Source organism: Mustelus asterias, chromosome 24 (genome assembly GCF_964213995.1).
Source record: "Mustelus asterias chromosome 24, sMusAst1.hap1.1, whole genome shotgun sequence".
NCBI classification, from domain to species: domain Eukaryota; kingdom Metazoa; phylum Chordata; class Chondrichthyes; order Carcharhiniformes; family Triakidae; genus Mustelus; species Mustelus asterias.
Genome location: NC_135824.1, coordinates 22,848,346 through 22,874,345, shown reverse-complemented (window position 1 = coordinate 22,874,345; position 26,000 = coordinate 22,848,346). Strand labels below are relative to the sequence as shown.

General features: G+C 39.0%; 1 protein-coding gene across 6 annotated transcripts in view; it reads left to right on the top strand.

The window, feature by feature from the left end:
- The window catches only part of tcf12 (transcription factor 12), a 254,110-nt gene that overhangs the window by 186,906 nt on the left and 41,204 nt on the right, over window positions 1-26,000 (top strand). For 5 of the 6 annotated variants that reach the window (XR_013500784.1, XM_078241430.1, XM_078241428.1 and 2 more), the window contains 4 exons: window positions 7,639-7,780; window positions 8,027-8,091; window positions 19,017-19,095; window positions 24,786-24,856. Coding sequence is in view for 5 of the 6 variants with exons in the window: in XM_078241430.1 (XP_078097556.1) it covers window positions 7,639-7,780; window positions 8,027-8,091; window positions 19,017-19,095; window positions 24,786-24,856 (357 nt within the window). In the remaining variant the exon portion in view is untranslated. The remainder of the gene's footprint in view (window positions 1-7,638; window positions 7,781-8,026; window positions 8,092-19,016; window positions 19,096-24,785; window positions 24,857-26,000) is intronic. The other variant, XM_078241431.1, reaches the window with a different exon arrangement.

Sequence of the window (26,000 nt, the reverse complement as noted above, 5' to 3'; positions counted from 1 at the left end):
AACAAAACAAAGTCAGAAATAGGAGCAGAAGAAGGCCAGTCAGCCCTTGAACTTGCTGTGCTCTTCAATAAGATCATAGCTGATCTTGTATTTCCCTCACTTTCATTCGTGATCTTTGTTTCTGTGTCCAAAAATATGCTTTCTTTTTGTCTCATATAGACTCAAATAACAAAAATTCTCTTCTCCAGAGGATTATGAATGCCCAGCGATCCACAATCTTTTGAGTGAAGAATTTCTCCTCATCTCGACCCTAAATGGCCGACCCTTATTCTGAGACGGTGTCCCACTAATTTTCGACTTCTCCATCAGGGGTAACATGTTCCCATGCTACCCTGTCAAGCCCATTTAGAATTTCATTTTTAATGAGATCACCTCACATTCGTCCAAATTCTAGTGAGACTATAGGCCCATTGTGCTCAATTTATCCTCATAGGACAGTCCTCTTGCCCCAGAATTCAGTCTAGTGAACCTTCAAGGCCTTCCTTACCCTTTGGTAAGGAGACCAAATCTGTGCACAGTACTCCAAGGCAGGTCTCACCAAAAAATTGCAGTATGGCTTCTTCAATCTTAGACTTTATTAGGAATTGGGACTATGATATAATGTAACCTCTTGTTTTCCTGATTATTTTCTGTACCTGCATGTTAACTTACTGTGTACAATGACACCCAGGTCCCTCTAAATAACCAGCATTTAAGACCATAAGACCATAAGACATAGGAGCGGAAGTAAGGCCACTCGGCCCATCGAGTCCACTCCACCATTCAATCATGGTTGATTTCAACTCCATTTACCCGCTCTCTCCCCATAGCCCTTAATTCCTCGAGAAATCAAGAATTTATCAATTTCTGTCTTGAAGACGCTCAACGTCTCGGCCTCCACAGCCCTCTGTGGCAATGAATTCCACAGACCCACCACTCTCTGGCTGAAGAAATTTCTCCTCATCTCTGTTCTAAAGTGACTCCCTTTTATTCTAAGGCTGTGCCCCCGCGTCCTAGTCTCCCCTGTTAATGGAAACAACTTCCCTACGTCCATTCTATCTAAGCCGTTCATTATCTTGTAAGTTTCTATCAGATCTCCCCTCAACCTCCTAAACTCCAATGAATATAATCCCACGATCCTCAGACGTTCATCGTATGTCAGGCCTACCATTCCTGGGATCATCCGTGTGAATCTCCGCTGGACCCGCTCCAGTGCCAGTATGTCCTTCCTGAGGTGTGGGGCCCAAAATTGCTCACAGTACTCCAAATGGGGCCTAACCAGTGCTTTATAAAGCCTCAGAAGTACATCCCTGCTTTTGTATTCCAAGCCTCTTGAGATAAATGACAACATTACATTTGCTTTCTTAATTACGGACTCAACCTGCAAGTTTACCTTTAGAGAATCCTGGACTAGGACTCCCAAGTCCCTTTGCACTTTAGCATTATGAATTTTGTCACCGTTTAGAAAATAGTCCATGCCTCTATTCTTTTTTCCAAAGTGTACGACCTCGCACTTGCCCACGTTGAATTTCATCAGCCACTTCTTGGACCACTCTCCTAAACTGTCTAAATCTTTCTGCAGCCTCCCCACCTCCTCAATACTACCTGCCCCTCCACCTATCTTTGTATCATCGGCAAACTTGGCCAGAATGCTCCCAGTCCCGTCATCTAGATCGTTAATATATAAAGAGAACAGCTGTGGCCCCAACACTGAACCCTGCGGGACACCACTTGTCACCGGTTGCCATTCTGAGAAAGAACCTTTTATCCCAACTCTCTGCCTTCTGTCTGACAGCCAATCGTCAATCCATGTTAGTACCTTGCCTCGAATACCATGGGCCCTTATTTTACTCAGCAGTCTCCCGTGAGGCACCTTGTCAAAGGCCTTTTGGAAGTCAAGATAGATAACATCCATTGGCTCTCCTTGGTCTAACCTATTTGTTATCTCTTCAAAGAACTCTAACAGGTTTGTCAGGCACGACCTCCCCTTACTAAATCCATGCTGACTTGTCTTAATCCGACCCTGCACTTCCAAGAATTTAGAAATCTCATCCTTAACGATGGATTCTAGAATTTTGCCAACAACTGAGGTTAGGCTAATTGGCCTATAATTTTCCATCTTTTTTCTTGTTCCCTTCTTGAACAGTGGGGTTACAACAGCGATTTTCCAATCCTCTGGGACTTTCCCTGACTCCAGTGACTTTTGAAAGATCATAACTAACGCCTCCACTATTTCTTCAGCTATCTCCTTTAGAACTCTAGGATGTAGCCCATCTGGGCCCGGAGATTTATCAATTTTCAGACCTTTTAGTTTCTCTAGCTTATTCTACTTGCTTATTCTACTTCTGATTTTTTTTTCCTTCCAAAGTGGAAGAATTTACACTTCCCCTTGCTGTACTCCATCTGTCACATTCTTGTGTTTGAGGCCTCAACTGTTCGCCGTATTTTATTAATTGCTTAGATGATAGGATAGAAAGCCGCATATCCAAATTTGCCAATGATAGCTGGCAATGTAAATAGTGTAGATTGAAACAAAAATTGAGGATGTTGATGGATTAAGTGAATGGGCAAAATTGTCACAAATGGTATATCTCTGAAATCGTCCACTTTGAATCTGAAATGGATAAAACATTTTCTGAATGGCTCAGAGAGATGCGGAGGAGGGAGGGAAGGATGGATGGATGAGGTTCAGGAATGAGATCATTAAAATCCTATATGGATATTGCAAGAAATAAAAAAGGAAAGCAGAATACTGACTTTTCTATCTGGAGTATGAGAATGCAAGAGGTAGAAGTCATGCTTCGGATATACCAAGCCCCGGTTCGACTGCACTTTGACAGTTTTGGGCACCACACTTGAGGAAGAATATGTTAGCCTTGGAGCGATGCAGTGTTGGCTTACCAGAAATATGCCTAGATTCTAAGGGTTAAATTGCAATGAGAGATTACATATGAATTAGGAGCAGAAGTAGGCCACTTGGCCCCTCGAGCCTGCTCTGCCACTCAATAAGATGATGGCTGATCTAATTTTAGCCCCAACTTCACATGCTTGCCGACCCCCAATAACCTTTCAGCTCTTGCTTATCGCTAATTTATCTTTTTTCATGAAAGGTGTTCGAAGACTTCCTCAACCACCTTGTTAAGCAAAGAATTTCAACGTCTCTCAACCCTCTGAGAAATATTTTCCTCATCTCTGTCTTAAATGGGCGACTTTAAATTTTAAGCCATGACTTCTAGTTCTAGATTTTCCCACAAAAAGCAAAAATCCTGCCTACATCCACCCTTTAGAAACCCCTCAGGATCTTGTATGTTTCAATCAAGTCACTTCTTACTCTTCTAAACTCCATCAGCTGGAAGCCTAGCCCCTCCTCATAAAGCAAACCACTTGTCCCAGGTATTAATCTAGTGAACCTTCGCTGAACTGCTTCCGATGCACTTACATTACATAAACTAAGGTTTTCTTTGTTGGAATTTAGAAGATCAGAGGGTGATTTGATTGAAGTTTTCAAGATACTTGGGGAAATGGTAGTTGGAGAAAAACTATATCTGGAAGTATATTTTGAAGTCTCGGGCATAGTCTTAAACATCAGAGACAGATCTTCCATGAATGAAGCTAGAAATTGCTTCTAAACGCTGAGTGCGGGGAGCATTTCAAAACTTCTGCAAACAGTACTTAATGCGATATAATTATAAATTCTGAATCTGAGATTGATAGATTTTTGTTATCTTAAGGTGTTAACAGATATGGGAAAAGGTGGCTGTCTGGAATTATTACAGATCAATTATGATCGCATTGAATGGTGGAACAGACTGGAGGGTTTAAATAGCCTACTCCTAATGGTGTTCTTGTGTACACATTTAACCTGTCTATATTGCTTTGCTGTCCCTTTGCACCTTCCTCATAGCTTATTTTCCCACCTCGCTTTGTGTATTCAGCACAACTGGGATACATTTCACTTTGTCTTCTCACTTAAGTTGTTGATACTGACTGAGGCCCAAATGCTGATTATCGTGGTACTGTGCTGGTTGCAGCTTGCCAACCTGAAAATGACCTGTGCATTCCTACTGTCTGTTTTCTATCTGTCAACTAGTCCTTGGTCAAGGCTAACCTGTTGTTCCTAATCCAATGGGTCCTAATTTTGTGCAGTAACATCTTCTGTGGCATCAATCGAATGCTTTTTGAAATTTCAAATCCCACACCTCCTTGTCCACTTCACTGGTTATATCCTCAGAAGCACTTGAGAAATTTGTCAAACACGTTTTCCCTTTCACAAATCCATTTTTGGCTCTGCTTAATCATATGATTTTCCAAGTGCCTTGTTACCATGTTCCTAATAATAGATTCTTGTGTTTTCCTGACAACTGATCTCATGCTAACTGCCCTCTATTTCTCAGTTTTCTCTCTCATTTCTATTGGGTTTACGTTTTCAACTTTAGATCTGTGGGGACTGTTCTAGAATTGAGGTAATACTGGAAGATTGTCATCAACGCGTCCATTATCTCTGTAGCTACCTCTTTTAAAACCCTAGTATGTATGCCATCAGTTCTGTGGGATTTGTTCACTTTAAGTCTCATTAATTTTTCCAGTACTGTTTCCTTACTAGTTTCTAGTAACATGCCTAGTTTCCTCATTTTCACTTGCCCATTGGTCTCCCGACTATTTCCAGATTGATTTGTTTGGGGTCTTCCATGAAGACAAACACAAAATATTTGTTTGATTTCCTTATTTTCCATTATAATTTTGCCTGTCTTGTTCTCTAAGGTAACCATATTTGCTTTGCAAAAGTTTCTATGATTGCCTAATCTGTTTTCATTCTTTTAGAAACATAGAAACTAGAAGCAGCAGTAGGCCATTTGGCCCTTCGAGCCTGCTCCGCCATTCATCTTGATCATGGCTGATCATCAAATTCAATATCCTGATTTCCCCCCTTTCCTCTCATATCCCTTGATCCCTTTAATCCCAAGAGCAATATCTAATTTCTTCTTGAAACCACACACTGTTTTGGCCTGAACTACATTCGGTGATAGTGAATTCCACACATTTGCCACTCTTGGGTGAAGAAATTTCTCCTTACCTCAGTTCTAAAAGGTTTACTCCTTATCCTCAAACTAAGACCCCCTAGTTCTGGACTCCCCCACCATTGGGAACATTCTTTCTGAATCTACCCCGTTTCTCATTCTTCTAAACTCCAGTAAATATAATCTTAACTGACTTAGTCTGTCCTCATATGACAGACCTGCCATCCCAGGAATCAGCCTGGTAAATCTTCACTGTACTCTCTCTATAGCAAGATCATCCTTCCTCAGATAAGGACACCAAAACTGCGCACAATACTCTAGGTGTGTCCTCACCAACGCCCTAGATAATTGCAGCAAAGCATCTCTATCCCTATACCCAAATCCTCTCACTGTGAAGGCCAACATACCCCATTTTCCTTCTTTACTGCCTGTTGTAACTGCACGCTTACTTTCAGCGACCGATGCACAAGGACTCCAAGATCTCGTTGAGTATCCACCTTTCTCAATTTACACCCATTCAAGTAATAATCTGTCTTCCTGTTATTGCTACCAACATGGATAACATCACATTTATCTGCATTTGCTTGTCCAAATCATGCTGAAGCATCTCTGCATCATCCTCACAGCTCACCTTCCCATCCAGTTTTGTATCATCTGCAAATTTGGAGATAATACATTCAGTTCCCTCTTCCAAATCATTAATAAAAATGTGAACAGTTGGGGTCCCAGCACAGATCCCTACGGAACCCCACTAGTCAATCTGAAAAAGACCCATTTATGCCAACTCTTTGCTTCCTATTGGTTAACCAGCTTTCTATCCATGTCAAGGCATTACCTGCAATCCCATGTGCTTTAGCCTTACATAGTAGTCTATTATGTGAGACCTTGTCGAAAGCCTTCTGAAATTCTAAATAAACCACATCTACTGGTTCTCCTCAGTCAACTCTGCTAGTTACATCCTCAAAAAATTCCAATCGATTCGCCAAGTGTGATTTCCCTTTTGTAAATCCATGCTGACTTTATCTGATTATGTCACTGCCTTCCAAAGGCCGAGTTATGAAATCCTTGATAATACTCTAGCAACTTCCCCAGTACCAACGTGAGCCTCACTGGTCCATAGTTCCCTGTTTTCTCTCTCTCTCTCCCTTTTTGAATAGCGGGCTTACATCAGTTGCCCTCCAATCTGTAGAGTCCAAAGCATTTTAGAAAATAACCACCAATGGATTTACTATTTCCAGGACCACTTCCCTTAAGTTCTGTGGGATGAGGATTATCAGGACCTGGAGATTTATCCACCTTCAATCCCATCAATTTTCCCCAAATCCATTTCTCTGATGCTGATTTCCTTCAACTCCTCACTAAAACATATTTTGCTAGTTTTGTCTCATTTTCTCCTATTTCTTTGTCAGTTTATCATTTGCTGGTTTCTAAAACTCAGCCAATCCTCAGGCATACTGCTCTTCTTGCAGCACTATATATATCTTCCTTTAGCTTGACACTGACTTAAACTTCTCTTGTTAGTCCAGTAGGACCACGTTTCCACGATCTTTGTATTCTTTAGGGGACTAAGTTTGTTTCTGATTATTAGTTCTTTAAATGTTTGCTGTTGCATATCCATCATTTTATATTTTAATCTAGTTTCCCAACCTTCCTTGAGTCAACTCGTCCTTCATATCTATATAGATTTCCTTGTTCAGACTTAAGAACCTAGTTTTGTCTTAACTAAAGCACACTCAAAATCAATATAAAATTCTATCTTATGATCACAATTTCCGAAATGTTGCTTTACGACAAAATGATTAATTAAATCCTTGCTACCACACAATATTGGGTCTAAATAGAACTGTTTCCTGGTTGGTTCCTGGCCATCACATTCAAAGAAATTATCTTGCATATATTCCATGAACTTGTTCTCTACACTATTACGGCAAATTTGGTTTGCTGGACCCTTCTGATAATTAAAATCCCCTCTAATCACTATATATAACAAAAGGTGACATTGCCCCACTAAGGTGAATACTATTCCAATAATCCTGATTGCAAACTTCCTGTGTGATATCTTTTGGGGATCAGTTCACATCCTGCAGCACTTCAGCATAGCTGGTGGTGCTGGACTGCTGCATTGTTTTTCTGTATTGTTTTAACTGCGATTAACATACAACAGTGTAAAACATTGAAATAGCGTTTTAAATTCAGTTCAGCATGGCTTTCTGCTTGAGTTGTGCTGATTGACAAATAATTATGTGGTTATGGTCATGTAGCTTTCCATGTGCCTAGCTGTACCATAATTATATTCAATTCACTATTTCGCTCATAACTGTATCATTATAACTTAATCAGTATATCACTGTGTATAGGCTTACTGATTGTAAATCAAGAACTCCAGTTTTGCAAAGTGAATGATAGAGTGCAGTTTTATTTCCAGTAAGTAGCTTGAACACGGTTTGAGTATTTATCATGCAATCAGATATCATAAAAGGTATAAAAAACATATTTGGTTTTTATATACCATGCAGTTCTGTTCAGATTTAGTGCAGCTTAACATGAACTTTTTGTGCCAGTTAGGTATCGATATTAAGCAGGTTCTGTTGTATTTATTTGACTTATCCAGGGCTGTTATTTGGTGTTTTTATTTTTATAGAACTATCCACCACACTCAGTTTCACCTACAGACATCAACCCCAGTCTTCCCCCAATGTCTAGCTTCCATCGAGGGAGTACCAGCTCCCCATATGTTGCAGCCTCACACACACCACCAGTCAATGGATCAGAAAATCTTTTGGGTATGTTATAAGAAACATTAATTTCCACGTCCAAGTGGAAAGTAGTAATCAGCTGGTTATTAAAAATTATGTTGCTTAATTTGCAACTACAAAATTGCAATTTTGTTCTTTAACATTAATCCATAAATTTCATATCGCGCAATAAATATGCGGATATACAAAACAAAATTTGTATTCAAGTGCAGGAAAAATGCTGAACTTTTGAATAATCGAAGTGTTTTATGCTCCCAATTATATTGTGTATAGGGAACAGAGGAAATGCAGCTGGGGGTTCACAGACAGGTGATGCACTTGGAAAAGCTTTGGCGTCTGTGAGTACTGAATCAAACCTTTTAGCATCTTTTAAAACCTTACATTTACCCAAAGTAGATTTAAAAGAATTGTTAGGTAGCATAATTTCGTGGGGAAACCAAAAAAATCACTCGGTACATTTGATTTTTAGCCAAAATACTGACCTCAAGATTATCACCAACATTTAACCCTTTGAGAACAGCAGTGATATTTCTGCACAAAACTCAGAGCATCTCAAATTTAAATAAGCGCATTTGTAAATATAATAGAAAATGCACACATTTTGAAAGCTGCAAGGGGTATTCAGTACTCAAAGGGTTAACTAACATTTCTGGTGTCATTTTCTCGAGTTGTATCTTTATTATTTTTAATTTGAGTTCTCTTTCAAATTAACTCTAAGTTAACTTTTTTTTTCGCACTTGCTGATAGGCTGTACAATAAACAAGCACGCAGTAAAACCTGGAAATACAGCTTAACTTGTCCAAAAGTGGTAACTATTTTGCTGCATCAGATGGACTAAAGCCTTCTGATATTTGGGATATGGAACTTAAATATTCACAAATACTGAGCTGTACATATTCCAAAATGATAGTTGTTGTTACAATACAGAAAAAAATAAGCATCAGGTGACAGTTTTGAAGCTCTGATGCACTGCAGTTGTTTGGGGGGCCTTCCTTTCAAAGCTTTGAAGACTATCTCGGAAAGATCTAGGAGTGGCATTTTTTAAAGTTAAATGATATGCCAGAGAGAGCAGGCTTGCTGATTTTAAAATGCGATTCAGTATTATGGGTGACACCGGTGGCACAGTGGTTAGCACTGTTGCCTCACATCGCCAGGGACTCGGGTTTGATGTCCCGCTTGGGTCACTGTCTGTGCATTCTCCCCCTGTCTGTGTGAGTTTCCTATGGGTGCTCCGGTTTCCTCCCACAATCTGAAAGACGTGCTGGTTAGGTGCATTGACCCAAACAGGCGCCGGAGTTTGGCGTCTAGGGGAATTTCACAGTAACGTCATTGCAATGTTAATGTAAGCCTTACTTGTGACTAATAAACTTTAATAAAAAGATATTTTGTTCAAATCATATTGTTAAAATAAATGGCAAGTATGCGAGGCATTCACACAGTATTAATTTAGCGATGTTTTTAGATTTGGACTCGCTAGGTATTTATTACTGCTTGCAACATTTGCAAGGGGATGTGGGTTATTAAAAATTAAGTCTGAATGAAGCTTATTGAATATGCTGATGTTGCAACCTGGTAAGTCATTGACTAAATCAGCATAAGTACAGATGGTACTACTTGCAGTGTATACAGTTTTTCATTTTTAAATGTAGAATTTCACCTTCATGCAAGTTTTAAATTTTGTGTGAAGTTGATTTTAAATAGTGCATGATGAAAATTGTACAATGAGTGTTTTTATGAAATATTGCCTCAAAGTAAATTTATATTGCTACCTTGTAAGCTCAGTTTTCAAAATAAGAAATGATGGTGCACAAGCAATTCTTTGTTCCTAGTGCTAAAGTTTTCAAAACTAGTGCTTATGACTGTAGAAATCATAGAAACCCTACAGTGCAGAAGGAGGCCATTCGGCCCATCGAGTCTGCACCGACCACAATCCCACCCAGGCCCTACCCCCACATATTTATCCGCTAATCCCACTAACCTACGCATCACAGGGCTCTCAGGGGCAATTTTTAACCGTACACATTAAGGTCTGGCAATTTGCTGAGATTAAAATCCTGATCTAAGAAGTGAAGCTAAAAGTTGAGACTTTCATTTGTTTCGTCTGAACTGTTAATTTTCCTTTTGCCTCTTGCTGTCTTTCTTCCTGTCACCCTCTAAAGATATTGATTGCTTCGTAGGACACTGATTATCCTTTCTGTCCTTGCCCAAATGATCATTATTGACATTTGATGCTTGGTAACGAGTCTTGGTGTGCTGTGACAGCCAAGCCTGATAACCTCACATGTGCACACGTTATGAATGTAAGGTTTTATAAGATGATTATGCTTTGGTACTGTCTCTTTAATTCAAGATAAAATACGGTAGTGAAGAGAGTCATGTGATCTGCTCTGAATTCTGTTCGACAGAAGTCTCAGTGGTATGGTTACCAAGGGAACAGGGAGGCCCAGGGTGAGACAAACTCGGAGGAAAGTGAAAATGTGCACACCTGGATGCAAAAGCAATTGAGCTGACTGCGGATAGACCATCAGTCTCCAAGTTTACAGACCAAAAAAGTGGGGTCTCGCACAGAGACAAAAGCTGCAGCTGGTGATCAGCAGAGAGAAGTAGTTGCAATTTCTCTGCGAGCTGCCAGAACAGGGTTGAGAGTAGGGATGGACTTGGGTCGAAGACTCACATCCTATGGCAATCTTTAAAACTCTGGATGAATTGCCCTGGCTTTTGCCAGGAGGATAATTTCCCAGAGAGGATCTCACTGCTGGTAGTGGATTTGGAACTTCTCTGAAGACTAAGAGATGCCTTTTGGTGGTTGTTCGAGGTTATGATTCAGCAAAATGGGCGAAATGATCCTGTTAGAAGTTGGGAGTGACCTTGGACTGGTTCATGTAAAGACTGAAAATTTGTGGAGAGTGGGCAGTGAAGTATAGTTGTGATGTGGGGCTTTCGGTCATGCTAAATGGTACATTATTTCTGTCATTAAAGAGTATCAGTTGCCTACTAAATAATGTTTTGTACATGTCGCTTTTAGTTCGTTGGAACTGAAGGTTTAAAACTTGTCATGCAATTCATTTAAGTTGATCACTGGAAGATTTCTTCTTTAAAGCTATCTCTCTCTCTCCAGGATTTGTGACCCACAAAGATAGTGATGTGGAAAGGAAACTTCAAATTATTTCCTTTTTCTTAATTCTGAAAGCTGGTTCTAACGCTCCTGTTGCTGGCCCTGGCTGTGCTCGTATAGACTGAGGAAGGATCCTGCAGCCTGCTTCATCTGTGTGACTCTCTGAACCATTAGCGAGGATTTTTCTAATTAATTTTACTGTTGCTGTTTACTTGGTTCAATATTGGTGGTCACTTTGGCAAATTGAAAGAAAGTGGCTCTGTCATGTAGGCATCTAGACATGTAGGATAAAAACTAACAGCCGACATTCAAACACTTAGAGACTGACTGCTAATAAATTAGGATTTTTTTATTAACTTTGCTTTATTATGACCTTCAGTGACAATTCATGCATATGTGAGAAAAATTAAAACTATCATGGAGAATGAAAGATATGGCAGCTTAGTGAAACGTCAATTTGTACTTCAGTGTCATGATCTTAAAATAGGAACTACTATATTTTATGTTAATTTAATATAAAATTATATTTGAGTTGAGTGATGTCACTATGGAGAAACCTCCCAAAGTCAGCATCAAACTTTCTCAAGTCAGATAAAGCATGGTTGAGTGGATACAAAATAAGCGATAACTGGTGCAGTCATAGTGATGGACTTTTGCATCAGTGATAAGTGATTTTGGGTGTATTAAATGTGAGAGTGGCACTACAACTAAGAAAATGACCCCAGTGATGTGGACCAATGAGACCTGAGAGGTCTTCAGAAGGTTGTCTCATCAGTTTGAGTTGGCACAAAGTATACTATACTGCAAACTAACCTAAAGCCATCATAACCTTCTTGGGGGCAACGAGGAATTGGTAATGAATGCTGACATCCATATTCTCTTTATTCGCCTTCCTCCTGCTGCTGCTGCTGGAGTTTTGCCCATGATGAGGGAGGTATCAGGTTGCCTACTTCAGATGGGCCAGTGGAAGCCCTTAAATTACCATTTTAAAGCTTTCACCCATTGTTGCTAGAATTTTATCTGCCAAATGTCCACTGGCAGCTTTGTTAGCAGATATTTGGACAGGGTGATGGAACGACTTCCTTTTTGGACACTTTGTACCCAGTGAAGGACACAACACTCCCACGAGTCCTACCCCTGCAGCTCTTCGCTGGGGCCTGCTAACCTGGCCCAATGAAATCACCTTTAAGTCTTGAGTCCATGGCGTTGATTCTTTGGGGACTGCTTGTAGTCCTAGCAGTCATCATTGTTCCCAGTGGTACTGCTCTGCTGAGAGAGCTGCAGGCTATTTGATTAGCCAGCAGACAGTATGATTGGCCAACAGCTCTTGGAGGCGAAACTTCTTCTAAGAGGGAATTGAAGTTTCACTCTAAACTGGTTCACGGTTCTATGGCATTAAAAGCGCTGCAGGATGACCTAGCCATGTGGAAACAGGCTCGCACTCAACTTTTCAGCCTCTGCCTCCACCTCTGTGTAAAGTTCCATGATGTGGCGATGCTGGCATTGGACTGAGGCAAGCATAGTAAGAGGTCTTACAACACCAGGTTCCAGCCATTGAAGGGATGTGAACTGCTGAAATAATAATTCTTCACCAGATTCAAAAGTGAACACTTTGTGAATGAAGCAAGATGCCTTTTATTCAAATTATTGTCTGAATAAGTTAGGTAGTGTGAAAACTTTATAAATAGTCCAGAGGAGGAAAGACCAGGACATAAAGGTGTGTTCTCACTAGTGAGTGGGCTTTGGTTGCTGCAGTAATATGATTCCGTCATCCTGTGTTTCTCGGCAGGACTAGCCAGGCCATTCCATAAATAATTTCTGTCATGGCTGATGGTGATGCATTCCATCTGCTCTATCAGTGCATATCGCAGTCTGTAGAGTACAGATCGCTTGTTTCAGTCCATCTGTTTTTCTTGACTTTATGCAATTGCTTCAACATTAAATTTGTAACACCAACATTTTCAGTGAATAAAAGCATGTGGTTTAAATTATTAAGTGAACAAAATACATTTAATATTTTGCAGCAAGTAATTTTCTGCCAAACAGAATTGATTCATTTTTATGCATATATTCCCAAAAGAAAACATGAGTCCCATGTAGAATGCCTGTGTTGGTGTTTCTGGAGTAATTTACTTTAGAGACTTGAAGTTTGAATTTTGGAGAGAATTTTTGAAGAATTTACATCCTCATTCTGTTAAGCCAAAGTTATTTGATGAAGGGAGATGTAGAAAAATAATTGAATTTTACCTCCTGATGAGTTGGAGAGTTTTCAGTGTCACATTGAACCCCACATCAAAAATGTCCACACCTAGCTTTGTGCTAAATGTAGAAATTGAGTGTTTAGCAAATTGAGTCTTCAAGAGCCTGAAACTACGTCAGGCCAAAGAGAAATTCAGCAATGGTTGCTATGTCCACTGTCATAAAGTAATTTGCAAGATTGCCTTTGGGATACTGCAGTGTTATTTTCCAAATCAAACTCAGCTGATATTTCATGCTTGGATTTTGCTATCTGTTAGAACTACATTTGTATTCTTCAGGCTACCCTCAGAGTTTTTAATCATCTATAGGACAACCTATTTGTGTCTTCAGGAATTCTTCTGTCGCCTTGTATGGCTGGTTGGTAACGTCCCTTGCACTTTTATTTCATCGGCAGCAAGTTTAATGTTTTGCTCTTAATATTTTAAAGTGGCGTAGTTATGATTAGAATCAAGGATATTGTTCTGTAAAGTATCATGTTATGTAAACCATCTATATAATTTACTGTTGAATCCATGATCGGAGAGCGAATAAGCTGAGGCAAGTAAATACTTCTGTTGGTGGTTGTTAAAAGAACAAAATTGCAGAACATCAGCAATGTCGGACCCCTGGACTTCAGCTGATATTTTCATTTCACCATTCTAAATCAATTAGTTCCAGCCTAATGGACAGTATAAACATGGCAGTTGTAAAGTTTAAAAACAAGGTTAAGATTGTATGACCAGACTTTTGAATGTCATGAAACTAGTTGTTTGTAATAATGTCAAATATTTTATGGAACAGTTTATCTTCTAGATACCCCTAGAAGATTCAGTAAATGCCTTGAATCTAAAAGCTGTCTACATTTACATTGTAAGAAGTTTAACAACACCAGGTTAAAGTCCAACAGGTTTGTTGGACTTTAACCTGGTGTTGTTAGACTCCTTACTGTGTTTACCCCAGTCCAATGCTGGCATCTCCACATCATGACTACATTTACATTATCAGAGAATCACAATATCTTGGACCTTCGATGTGCAAGGACATGTGTTAATTGTGTCGGATGCAACTGACCTTCCATGTACCTTTAGTACAAACACTCCAGTGTGCCGTGTATCAATGCAAACATCATTGAGTATCCTGTTTGACTATTGCTTAATTACAAAATTATTATACCATCTATTTGATCCTTTGTCCAGAATAATGTAAATTGCCATTTTTACTTAGCAGTTTTGTGGACTAAATCTAAACTGAGTTTCTGGAAGTATGAAATTGAGATTTAGCACTTCAAAATGGGAATGGATTGAAGTCTCTCTGAATTGTATTATCAGATCAACCTCCTGCCTGGTGGATGTTGGATTACGTTCTGATGCCAGGCCCACTGGCCAAATACCTGGATTACTGACATTTCTTGCTTCATGGACAGGACTTTAGGGTTGAGTTATATTTGAAGCTTGTATTTTAAAATCAGGTCAATTTATATAGGTTTAAAAAGGAAGGATGCAGGCGGGTGGCACAGTGGTTAACACTGCTGCCTCACAGCGCCAGGGACCCAGGTTCAATTACCTGTTTGGGTCACTTTCTGTGTGGAGTTTGCATGTTTTCCCTGTGTCTGCATGGGTTTCCTCCCACAGTCCGAAAAACGTGCAGGTTAGGTGTGTTGACCGTGCAAAATTTTCCCTTCGTGTACCCGAACAAGCGCATGAGTGTGGCGGCTCAGGGATTTTCACAGTAACTTTATTGCAGTGTTAATGAAAGCCTACTTGTGACACTAATAAAAAAAAACTGAATATGTATTGAAGCCTGATGAGGCATCTTGGGAAATGTTGCAATAAATTTATTTTACATTAATACTAGGAGAACCAGTAGCCAGATGACCAAGAACGTGAAATTATTTTCTTGTCTCCAGTGGCCAATAAATACTTTGGAATCAACTTCACCATAATGATTCTGTGTGGCGACAAATGAGGCCATTTCCCATGAACAGATTTTTAAAAAATTATAGAAGAGATGAATTATGAGGAAAGATTAGATAAGCAAACTACAGACTAGAAAGAAGATTGAGGAGACTTCATAAGTTTGGATAATTAAGTGATGTAGCACAAGAATTTGCTTAGTTTAGTCGGACCAGAGGGCATAAATCGACATCAGTGAAAAATAAAGACTAAGGTGGCAGCAATCAAATTACAGTTTTGTGCTCGAGTGAGAGAAATTGGGTACTAAAGGAGCAACTTAAATAGAATGGTTCACTTGGTTGTTGCATTGACACTAAAGGTTTATCTGAAGATGCACAATAAACTTTAGGGAAATTCCATATGTTGCATTTTAATTGACACATCTCGTACTTTTTTCTGAAATTAATTACCAAAAGCATTTTTTGTGAAAGGAGCAAAGTGAGCTTGCAATTAGCTCTAGTATTTCATTTGGCAAATACTTACTTTACTTTTTTGTGTTGCCTTAATTTTATCCTTCCTGGTAGTTTGCGTTGAGTACTAGTCAAAATGACACATTGTAGTGGGTCCTTTTATTAATTGGTTACTTGAGATAAATAAAAAGAAAAGCTGCATTTATTGTTCCTCTGTCCCTCTCCTTTGAAGTTGATTTCAAGAATACCTCATCAAAATGAAACTGCCATACTTCTTTCTTGAGTCTTCTCTCCGAACTTAATGGTCGACAATCAAGGTTTCATTGATCGCAATTCCCTTTTAATACGGAATCCTGATTATTCTTAATCTGTCCAACTGTAACTACATTTCTGCATGTCATTTTTCATACATTATCTATGACCTCCATGGTCTATTAAAAGTGAATCTACTTGGGACTTACTGTAAAAGTATTTCTATGGATATTCAGCAGTAAGTAAAGAGACCAAGTATCTTTTATAACCTAAATAAAGCACGTTGTGAGAACAACATTTTTGTAAAAGTAGTCAAAATCTGCAGATTATAGTGGATCCCAGATTAAAATCTAGGCATTTGTGCCATTTCTGACCGTTTTTCCTGAACGTTTATCAAACAATATTTCTTTAAAGTTTAGCCCACAGCTTTGTACTGCAACAAAAACCTCGGGTTTGTTTTCAACATGTCATGCTAATTCCGAGTACTTGCATTCCCAACAAGATGTTTTGAAGTATTTTTTTCATATCAAATATTTATTATAACAATGGAGTTTATTCATTATTTATTTATATAGTTGCAAGAACTTTGGACACCCATGTTTGTTGGTTTGTTCACATAAGAAAACTTAATGGCGTACAGAATACATTGTAGGTTCAGTAAAAATAGCACAGAAAAGCTTTTGTCAAATTTTGGGAAGGAAATCTGTCATCCGTACCTGGTCTGGCCTACATGTGACTCCAGATTCACAGCAATGTGGTTGATTCTTAAATGCCCTCAAGGATGGGCAGTCAGCACTGGCACAGCCAGCGATGCACGCATCCATGAACAAATAAAATTGAAGGGCTAATTCAAGATGCTACTGCAGATTAGTCAGTGCACTTGGGTGAATGGAGAAAGCCCTGGATTGCAAGAATACAGGAATTGAAGAACCTGCAGAAAATACCTGAGACTTTAAAATCCACCTTTTTATCCTTTGTACCTTTTACCTTTATAAGAGCTGTAACAAAAATTAAACTTGTTCTTGTCTGCTAGCTAATGCTTTAAATCAAACAAAACATAAGTTTGTAAGGATACTCGCATTGTCCCAACCTGTATTGAAATGTATGTTGTGACAGTTCGCTATTTCCAAGATGCAGGTTTGAGAGAGGACCCACTATGTTTCAAATCAGCTACTTTATTTTTGTATGGCTGGCTGTTATGAAAACCTAACAAATAAGTAATTTAAAGTAACAGTTTACTAAATGGTTAGCGACTTTGTTGCTTTTAATTTCAAGGAGGTGGTTACCAGAATTTCTACTGTCAAAAACGTTCACTTGCTCATTGTTTAACAAATAGGCTCAGTAAGGTCTCGCGATATCCCATTGCTCAAGAATTGAGAGATTCTGTGAAGATATGGGGTAATCCCAATAGTTTTAAGGTAGTAAAGAGAGGCTTGTGTGTTTTCTATAGACAAGGCTTGTGTATACATAATCCAAGGCATTTGGTGTCACAACTAATGATCTAAGCTGCAAGAACAAATAAAGCTGGAGGAAAGAAGCAAAGGGAAAAATTCAAGGACCATGTTCACAGAATCCTTCCTTTATTTAAGTCTCAAACCAATGCAATGACCTGATTTGTCCCAATATGTACAATATATAGAACAGCTCCCTTGACGTTACACCAAATCATCGATCCAACAAGTGGTAAACCTTTTTGAAAAAGAAAAGAAAAATCTATAGTAAATTGAGAAACATTCAAGACACAATCAGTAGAGAACTAATCTTTTAGTGGAACTCATTTATGAACCCATCTTGTCATTTCACTATTGGAGTGCACAAATACTATTCAGTTGGAATGTCTTGTCTAAAGGAAATTGAGTATAATATTGTATGCACATCTTCTGACTTCATGAATCCTGCGCCTTTTAGATTACTCTCACTCCGAAACAAGTGAGTTGAATAAACCCATCTACAAGGACAACAGGTTGTATGAACAAGAAAAAAAATTGTTTCACTACTGGTATTCCGGCACTCTTTAAGATTGCTGTTTTCCTCTAGAAGAACAATCTGCAATGTCTAGTTTGGTGAAATGCACCTGGAAGGCAAAGTTCTTTATTTGTCAGTTAATTGCTGCCTGAGATCTAATGTTTTTAATGAGTAATGTATACGCTTTGCTCACAAAATAACTCATTTTGCTTGCCTGAGTTTTGGTATGATTTCTAATGGAGCAAAAAACCCACAAGGTAAGTTGTCACATGATGTATATTGTGGTAATTTTACGAACCGAAATATGCAAAGTTTCTGTTAAACCGACTGACAAGGCAGGTACCTGAACCTTCAACAAAGATAATTGTCATGTTCTCACAATGCAGAATGCGGATGTATTTTTCAAAAGGAATTCCAAGTACCAAAGGCTTGTTCTTTATTCTCCATCTTGTCCTGTCTTGCTCCTTGCAAGAGGATGTGTATTTGATGAGGTATTTTGATCACAGGTGATTCTTTCCTCCCTACACAGCGATACAATGAAAGCTAATTGTATGTTTTTTTAATTCATTCGTGGGACATGGGCATGATTGGCTGGTCAGCATTTGGTGGCCATCTCTGGTTGCCCGAGGGCATTTGAGATTTAAGCTTAAAGTTGAGAAACTATAAGTCCATGCTTCTAATAGTTCATCTAACACTATTGCTGGCATAAAATGACTTTAATCTTTGAGGGAAATGTTTCCGCATCCTCAATTCATTTATTACCATCTCTTTGAAGAGACTTGTCATGATAGCAGGCAGTTCGGCATTCCCAAATGCAAGCGCCCTGACTCTGGAGAGCTGCTGGTCCCACCGGCCTATGTTCAATGATGGAAGCATACTGATTTGGACCCATGTTACTCCTTGGCCATTGCTTACATCATGCTGCAATGTGCCTTTGCCAGCCCCATTCTGAGCATGCAAAGCTCAATATGCTCTTACCATAACATTGGCATGTTGTATGCATCTGCTTTAGTACCACTTTCATTTTTCCAAAGTGTGGGGAAATTGATACCAAATGCTTGTGTAAACCTGGGAGAGTGGTGCTTGGTGATCACCTTTATGCCCTTGTAGGATCTGAATATTAAAGATTAAGACTTAACAGAAATTGTTGCATTGGATAGTGGCACATCATTATACATAGGCTTTGGAAAGTTAATCTGTCATTCTGTATTCTGTAGCTCCTTGCAAGTTTTGCCAGATGGCTTGATGGATAATTTTTTTTTTCCAACCAGCATTTGAAAGCAGTAGATGTGACTGAAAAATTTCCTCCTAAAGTGTCTTTTTTTTTGCAGATTTATTCGCCTGATCACACCAGTAGTAGTTTCCCATCAAATCCATCAACGCCAGTTGGGTCACCATCACCTTTATCTGGTAAGATTTGACTTGTTTGATATATTAGAGAAACTAAATGTGGCTCAAAGCCTGTTTATAATCTGGGTCTACAACAATCTTGAATTTGCTGACACAAAATTTGCAATGACTAAGATTAAATTTTCACTTTGCGAATATTTATCGAGCAACAAAGAGAATTGCTTCCAGATCTTGCATTTGTTTTGGCATTGCTTGATATTAAATTGTGACTCTTAAAAATTGACTGAGTTGTGAAATTATTTTGATGTCCTTGGCGAACAGTCTTCAGAATTGTTGTTTTGGGACACAGTTTTAAGATTGCTGTGCTTGGAGTTTATGCTTTTGGACGCACACACCTGCTCATCTGAAGAGATGTTTGAAAATGTTAGGTTTTATTTTATAAGGAGCAACAAAATGCATTGTTGATTACTTAGGCTGCACGATCTGGAATGTTGATGCTTAGAAATTTCCAGTTTTAATGATGAAAACATGTGCCGTGTTACATGTTTTTGTAAATTGTATTCAATCTAGTTGCTGGTGATGTGTGGCGTACTGATGCATTGTAATCATGAAGGTTGCAAATAAAGTATACATATCCGAATAATCTCTGATTTTCTTTCTTTAAAACTGCTAGTTAAGAGTAAACAGGTAAAATCATGAAGTTCCACTTCCTCACTGTCATGAATTCTGAGCTGTATTCTTAAATCATATTGCAGGAGATGAAATTTGACTTGATTTATTATTGTCACTGTATTAGTATACAGTGAAGAGTATTGTTTCTTGCACACTGTGCAGACAAAACATACCGACATAGGGAAGGAAAGGAAAGAGTTCAGAATGTAGTGTTACAATCATGGCTTGGGTGTAGAGAAAGTTCAACTTAATGCGAGGTAGGTCCATTCAAAAGTCTGACAGCAGCAGGAAAGCAGCTGTTTTTGAGTCATTTGGTATGTGTCCTCAGACTTTTGTATCTTCCCAACAGAAGAAAATGGAAGAGAGTATGTCGAGGGTGTATATGGTCCTTGATTCTTGCTGGCTGCTTTTCTGAGGCAGCGGGAAGTGTAGACAGTGTCAATGGATGAGAGGCTGGTTTGAGTGATGGACTGGGCTTTGTTCATGACCCTTTGTAGTTTCTTGTGGTCTTGGACAGAGCAGGAGCCATACCAAGCTGCAATATAACCAGAAATAATGTTTTCTATGGTGCATCTGAAGGAGTTGGTGAGAGTTGTAGTGGACATGCCAAATTTCCTTCGTCTTTTGAGAAAGTAGAGGCATTGGTGGGTTTTTTTAACAATAGCATCCACACGGAGGGACCAGGGCAGGTTGTTGGTGATCTGTACTCCTAAAAACTTAAAGCTCTCGACCATTTCTACTTCGTCCCCATTAATGTAGACGGGCATGCCCTCTACAACGCTTTCTGAAGTCGATGACTATCTCCTTTATTTTGATACACCCAGCAAAATAACTAGACCAGTAAAAGCCCATTTGCAATATACTTCAGCTTTTAGCAAATGCTCATGATTTTGAATACCTCTATAAAATCTCTCTTTTGTTTCCCAAGGAAGAGTCCCAACTTCTCCAGAATGTTTCTTCAAATGTATCTGCCATAGTATTGATAACAGAATCATAGAATCCCTATAGTACAGAAGGAGGCCGTTCGGCCCATTGAGTCAGCACCGACCACAATCCCACCCAGGCCCTATTCCCATAACCCCACATATTTATCCTGCTAATCCCCCTGACACTAGGCCAATCAACCTAACCTGCACATCTTTGGACTGTGGGAGGAAACCAGAACACTCAGAGGAAACCCACGCAGATACGGGGAGAATGTGCAAACTCAACACAGGCAGTGACCCGAGGCCAGAATTGAACCCGGGTCCCTAGTGTTGTAAGGCAGCAGTCCTAACCACTGTGCCACCGGGCCGCCCACAGTGAGCTACTTGTCCTGGTCCTAGATTTGTCATTACATTGGCAAGATGTCAATTCCTACCATTCATTAGTGAATAATATTAGATGCCGAATCCAGCTCAAATAGCTGCCTCTTGCATGACTTAGTCCAAAAGGTACCTTTTTTGTTATCAGTTTAGTTGGAAATCTGTATCATACAATGGGAAAATGATTTTCATTGGACATTAGTATATTAATTTTAACAAGTTAACATACTTTATACAATAATTGGAATTCACTGCTATAGTTGCTGAGAGAAGCTCATAATTGCGTGCGCATTTACCCTTTTGTAGAATTGGATGTTTTCATTGGATAATAAACATCTTTCGAGCTGGCATTGAACAGCTGCTTTAGGCAATTTTTCCAGCACTCACTGAAAACTCCTTGTTGGATTGTATAATGAGGGATTAATGAGTCTCTCATTTGATTCAGTGGGTCGCATTGCAGATGAAACTGCCTTGTATAGATTTCATTTAATGATTTCTACTGAACATAACTCAAGATTTACACAGGTGTAATTTGCTAATGACTAAGCAAAGAAGCAATGCTTCAAAAGCTGTTGGTATTTAAGACAAATCTCCTTTATAAATGCACCTTATTGTTTAAAGAATAGACATAAAAGAGGACCATAACAAAAAAACATTTATTCATTCATAATTTACAAAATCGTTTTAAATTTGAATCTGTGAATGCGATCCATTCCACTTTCTAGTTGTGGTGCAAACATATGAATGGCGCCCTTGTTTTAAAAAAAAATGAAGGCAGTGGATGATGGATATGCAAGAGAATCTTCATAGAACCATAGAATCCCCACAGTGCAGGAGGTTCCTGGTGCTGTGAGGCAGCTGCGCCACAATGCCGCTATCTTGAGTTTCAGCAAACTCTGCTGTGTAAAGTTGTTGATTTTCTTTTTGAAATGTCATCTTGTGTCCAAGTGCTTTTTTGAATTATCAATTGGATTTAGATCTGTTTCACTGTGCTGCTGAAACACATTGGCTATGGTTTTGTAATTAGCATGGGTGGCATGTTGGCATAGTGCTGCCTCTCAGCGCCAGGGACCCAGATTCAATTTCCGGATTGGGTCACTGTCTGTCTGCGTGGAGTTTTCACATTCTCCCTGTGTCTGTGTGGGTTTCCTCCGGGTGCTCCGGCTTCCTCCCACAGTCCAAAGATGTGCGGGTTAGGTTGATTGGCCATGCTAAATTGCCCCTTAGTGTCAGGGGGATTAATAGGGTAAATACGTGGGGTTACGGGGATAGGCCCCGAGTGGGATTGTGCTTGGTGCAGACCCGATGAGCCTGCACTGTCGGGATTGTCTGAATGGAGCAAGGACATTCATGCTGACCCGAAAGAGGTGGTCTAGTGATTCTCTGGGAATTTTCCCTTTCCCAGTGGCAGTTAAATCTGGGACCAAGTCAAGGGAATTCTTGACATGCAGCAGCAGTGAATTTAGCAGGCAGGTAAGAAACCAATTTACATGCAGCAAACCAGGAGGTTAGAAGCAGTTAGTTATTCACATTTAATTCAGCTTTTCAGATAGCAAATTAACTATTATGACAGAACCTGAAATCAAGTTAAAATAGACTTGTAACAAGTTTTTTTTCACATTGTGGAATTTTATCCTTTTGAAGATGTTTGACATTCCACAAACAGCATCTCTTTTTTGTTGCACGCAGCGAATTCATTAAAAGCGCTGTACCATTAATTTTTTGGTGCAACTGTGTATGCACGTGTCCACTTCTGCATGGATTGCATATTAACTTAAGGTTGTTGCCTGACTGCGCACCTTGGAGGGAATTTTGTCCATAAATATAAAATTATCTTTTAAGAGTCAGTAATGGTGCTCAACAGTAATTGTGAAATTAGTACATTGTTTTAAACCTAGTTCATCCTATTCAACAAGATCTTAACCTTTTTTCAAAGGCTTTTGATGAAACTAACAGTTTAAAGCGGATTTAAATAGAAAAGGCTAGAAATACTCAGCAGGTCTGGTCACTTTGGAGGAGAAAAATTGAGTTATGGTTTCAGGTCGATGACCTTTAATCAGAAATCGTTTGAGTGGAAGCTCTGGGAACCTCGGCAGCACATCCTATGGAGGAGCTGGATGCTCCGACACCAAGGTCTGCTTTGCAGTTACGCACTGAGTGTTACTCCCGAGTTTCTATCACTTTCATTAGAGTAATGACAGTGAACGCTGACAGTTTTACCATCATTGCCACAGCAAAATCTAGGGCGATTTAATTTCAAAAGCACAGAAGTGGGGAGAGTTACATCAAAATGACAATTAAAATGGAATGTTTTGAGTTCATTATCTTTTGAATTATTTATCGAAGGAGCACTGATTTTAAAATGTATTTTGAAGTTGCCATCTTCATGAAGCTTCCATTAACACCTTTAAAACTGCAGCAAATTTGGTATGAAGGTATTTAAGCCCAGATCGACTATAGTTGAATAAAATGGCTGTGGTTTGTGTATAGTAATTTAATTTGCAAACTGGAAATTATTAATTTTTAATTTAAATAAAATACTAAGCAGGGAGTCTACTTTGTGACATTTGTAATAAATATAGCCCAGCTTATTGACACACTAACTTTCAGAGGAACTGTACTTACAACCCACAAATCATTTTGGTTTGATTTTTAACTATCCAAAGCAGAGATGTAATTTTATTCTTCCCGAGCGCATGTCCTACTACAGACCTACTTTCTAGTAAAATGAAGCTAGTTGTTTTGGATACACTTATCTGAGAGGGTACCCTACCACCGTTCAGGCTTGGTCTCAAAACCTGTGGCAACTGATGCTAAAGCACAGCAATATAGGGAACCCCTGAGATGCGGATGATCCATGTCCAAGTTTTGGACTAAATTTCTTGCCATGTTTTCATTATCTGCACAGTTGATATTTAATTGCTATATAAATGCATTCTAGAAATAATGAATGTTCAGCTTCTGAGCAGACAATAAAAATAATTGAATAGAACAGTTGAGCTGGTGTCGCAACTGGGAAAACATTGAAAGGCATGGCCACTGAAGGAATGACTTGAGTTCCAGGTTAGACTGCATACATTGGCATGTGTCTGAATAGCTAAAATACACCAAAGGCTCATGCAGATATTCATGACGGTCTACAATGATAATGGGGGTTCAGATTTTAAACTTGAAATGTAACTTACTTTCTGCTTCTCTAAGAATTCATTAATTTTGTAATTTCACAGAAAAAGAATCTGCAAAAATCTCAAGTGTGATGCAAAATAGGAATATTTTCTACGAAACCTTTTATTGATGGCTATTCATCTCTGCTAATATCTGAGTGTAAAAAGTGAACGCAAACCAGATTCCAGATTCGAACTGATTGCGATGCATTTTTTGAAATAGTTTTTTATGGTTTTGTTGCTTGGGTAATTCGATATTTATGTTCACATAAATTTATAAAGTTGCTCCATTGATGAACAGTGGTGGTCCAATCCAACCCATCATTACACATTTAGTGTACTTAATTGTAATGTTGTACCTTGTAATGGTTTGTCTTCGTAATTCTTCAACATTTTTGAGTTGATAGCCTTGATTTATCTGAATGTTTGACTTTTTTCATAGGAAATACATGACCTATCTTACTTTGGTTATTTGAACACTTCCCAAACAGAAACACTTGATCACCAGTCAGATGTGTGCTTTTGTTGACAAGTACAAATTGGTAAATTTGTATTTTAATTTGGTATTTTAACTGCATATTAAGTTTACTTTGGGACTTTCTTTACATAGGTGCTAACCAGTGGTCGAGACCAGGAGGGACCCCATCGTCTCCTAACTACGAAAACTCTCTCCACTCGCTGGTGAGGCAGACCAGAACTTCTAATGTCTCTGTGTTTCATTGTAATTTTATTTTGGGAAGTTAAAGAGATGAAAAATAGCTGTGCTATTCGGGCAAAGTTGTCAAGCCACTTGTAGCAGTTTTTATGCTAGTAAATAGTTTGAAAAATTGACAGCGTAATGTTTGTATCTCTCCTGTCTATTCATCAATCCATTCTTCAGACCTGCATTCTACAGGCAGCTCTTACTTCTGTCTCCTCAAGATTATAGAATTATAGCCTATTTATGGCACCAAAGGCGGCCATATGGTCCATTGTGTCCATATGCCAGATCTCTAGAAAAATCTAATCAGTCCCATTCTCCTGCTCTTTCCCCATAGTCTTGCAGGTTTATTTCCTTAGAGTTCCTATCTGATTTCCTTTTGAAATCATTGATCATTTCTGCTTCCACTATCTCACCGAGATAGTGAGTTTCAGATCATTACTACTTAGTTGCGTTTATAAAACGTTTCTCCCACCCCCAAAACCTTAAACCTGTACCCACTGCTCCTTGTACCATAGTTGATGGGAATACACAATACCTCATAAAGAAGTGCAAGATTACATATGCTTTGCTAACTACTCTTTCAATACATCCTTCTACCTTCAAAGATCTATGCATGTGAAATCCCAGGGCCCTCTGTCCCTGCATGCTCTTTAGAAATGTGCCTCTAAAGTATACATTGTCTTTTCCTATCTCTTCTGCCAAAATGCATCACCTCGCATCTTTCCATATTAAACTGTATCTGCCACATGTCTGCCATTCTACTAGCTTTGTCAAGTGGTATCATCCATTGTTTGCCACACCTCCAAGTTTGGTGTCATTGGAAAGTTTTGGCATTGTACTCTGTCCAAATCATGTATCAAAAAAGCAGTGGTCCTCGTACTAACCCTTGGGGAACACTACCGTCTGCCATCCTTCAGTTTGGGAAAAGAAAAGTCATTTACCCATGATTCATTATTGTCTGTCCTCCAGCCAATGTTTTTCATCTGAGGTGACACTGACCCTTGCGTTTCATGTGCAGCAATTTTGTTAGCCAAATGCTTGTTTAAAATGCATGTAGACAACATTTGCTGCATTCACTCCATCAGCCTTTTCTGTTCCTTCATCAAAGTATTGAACAGGATT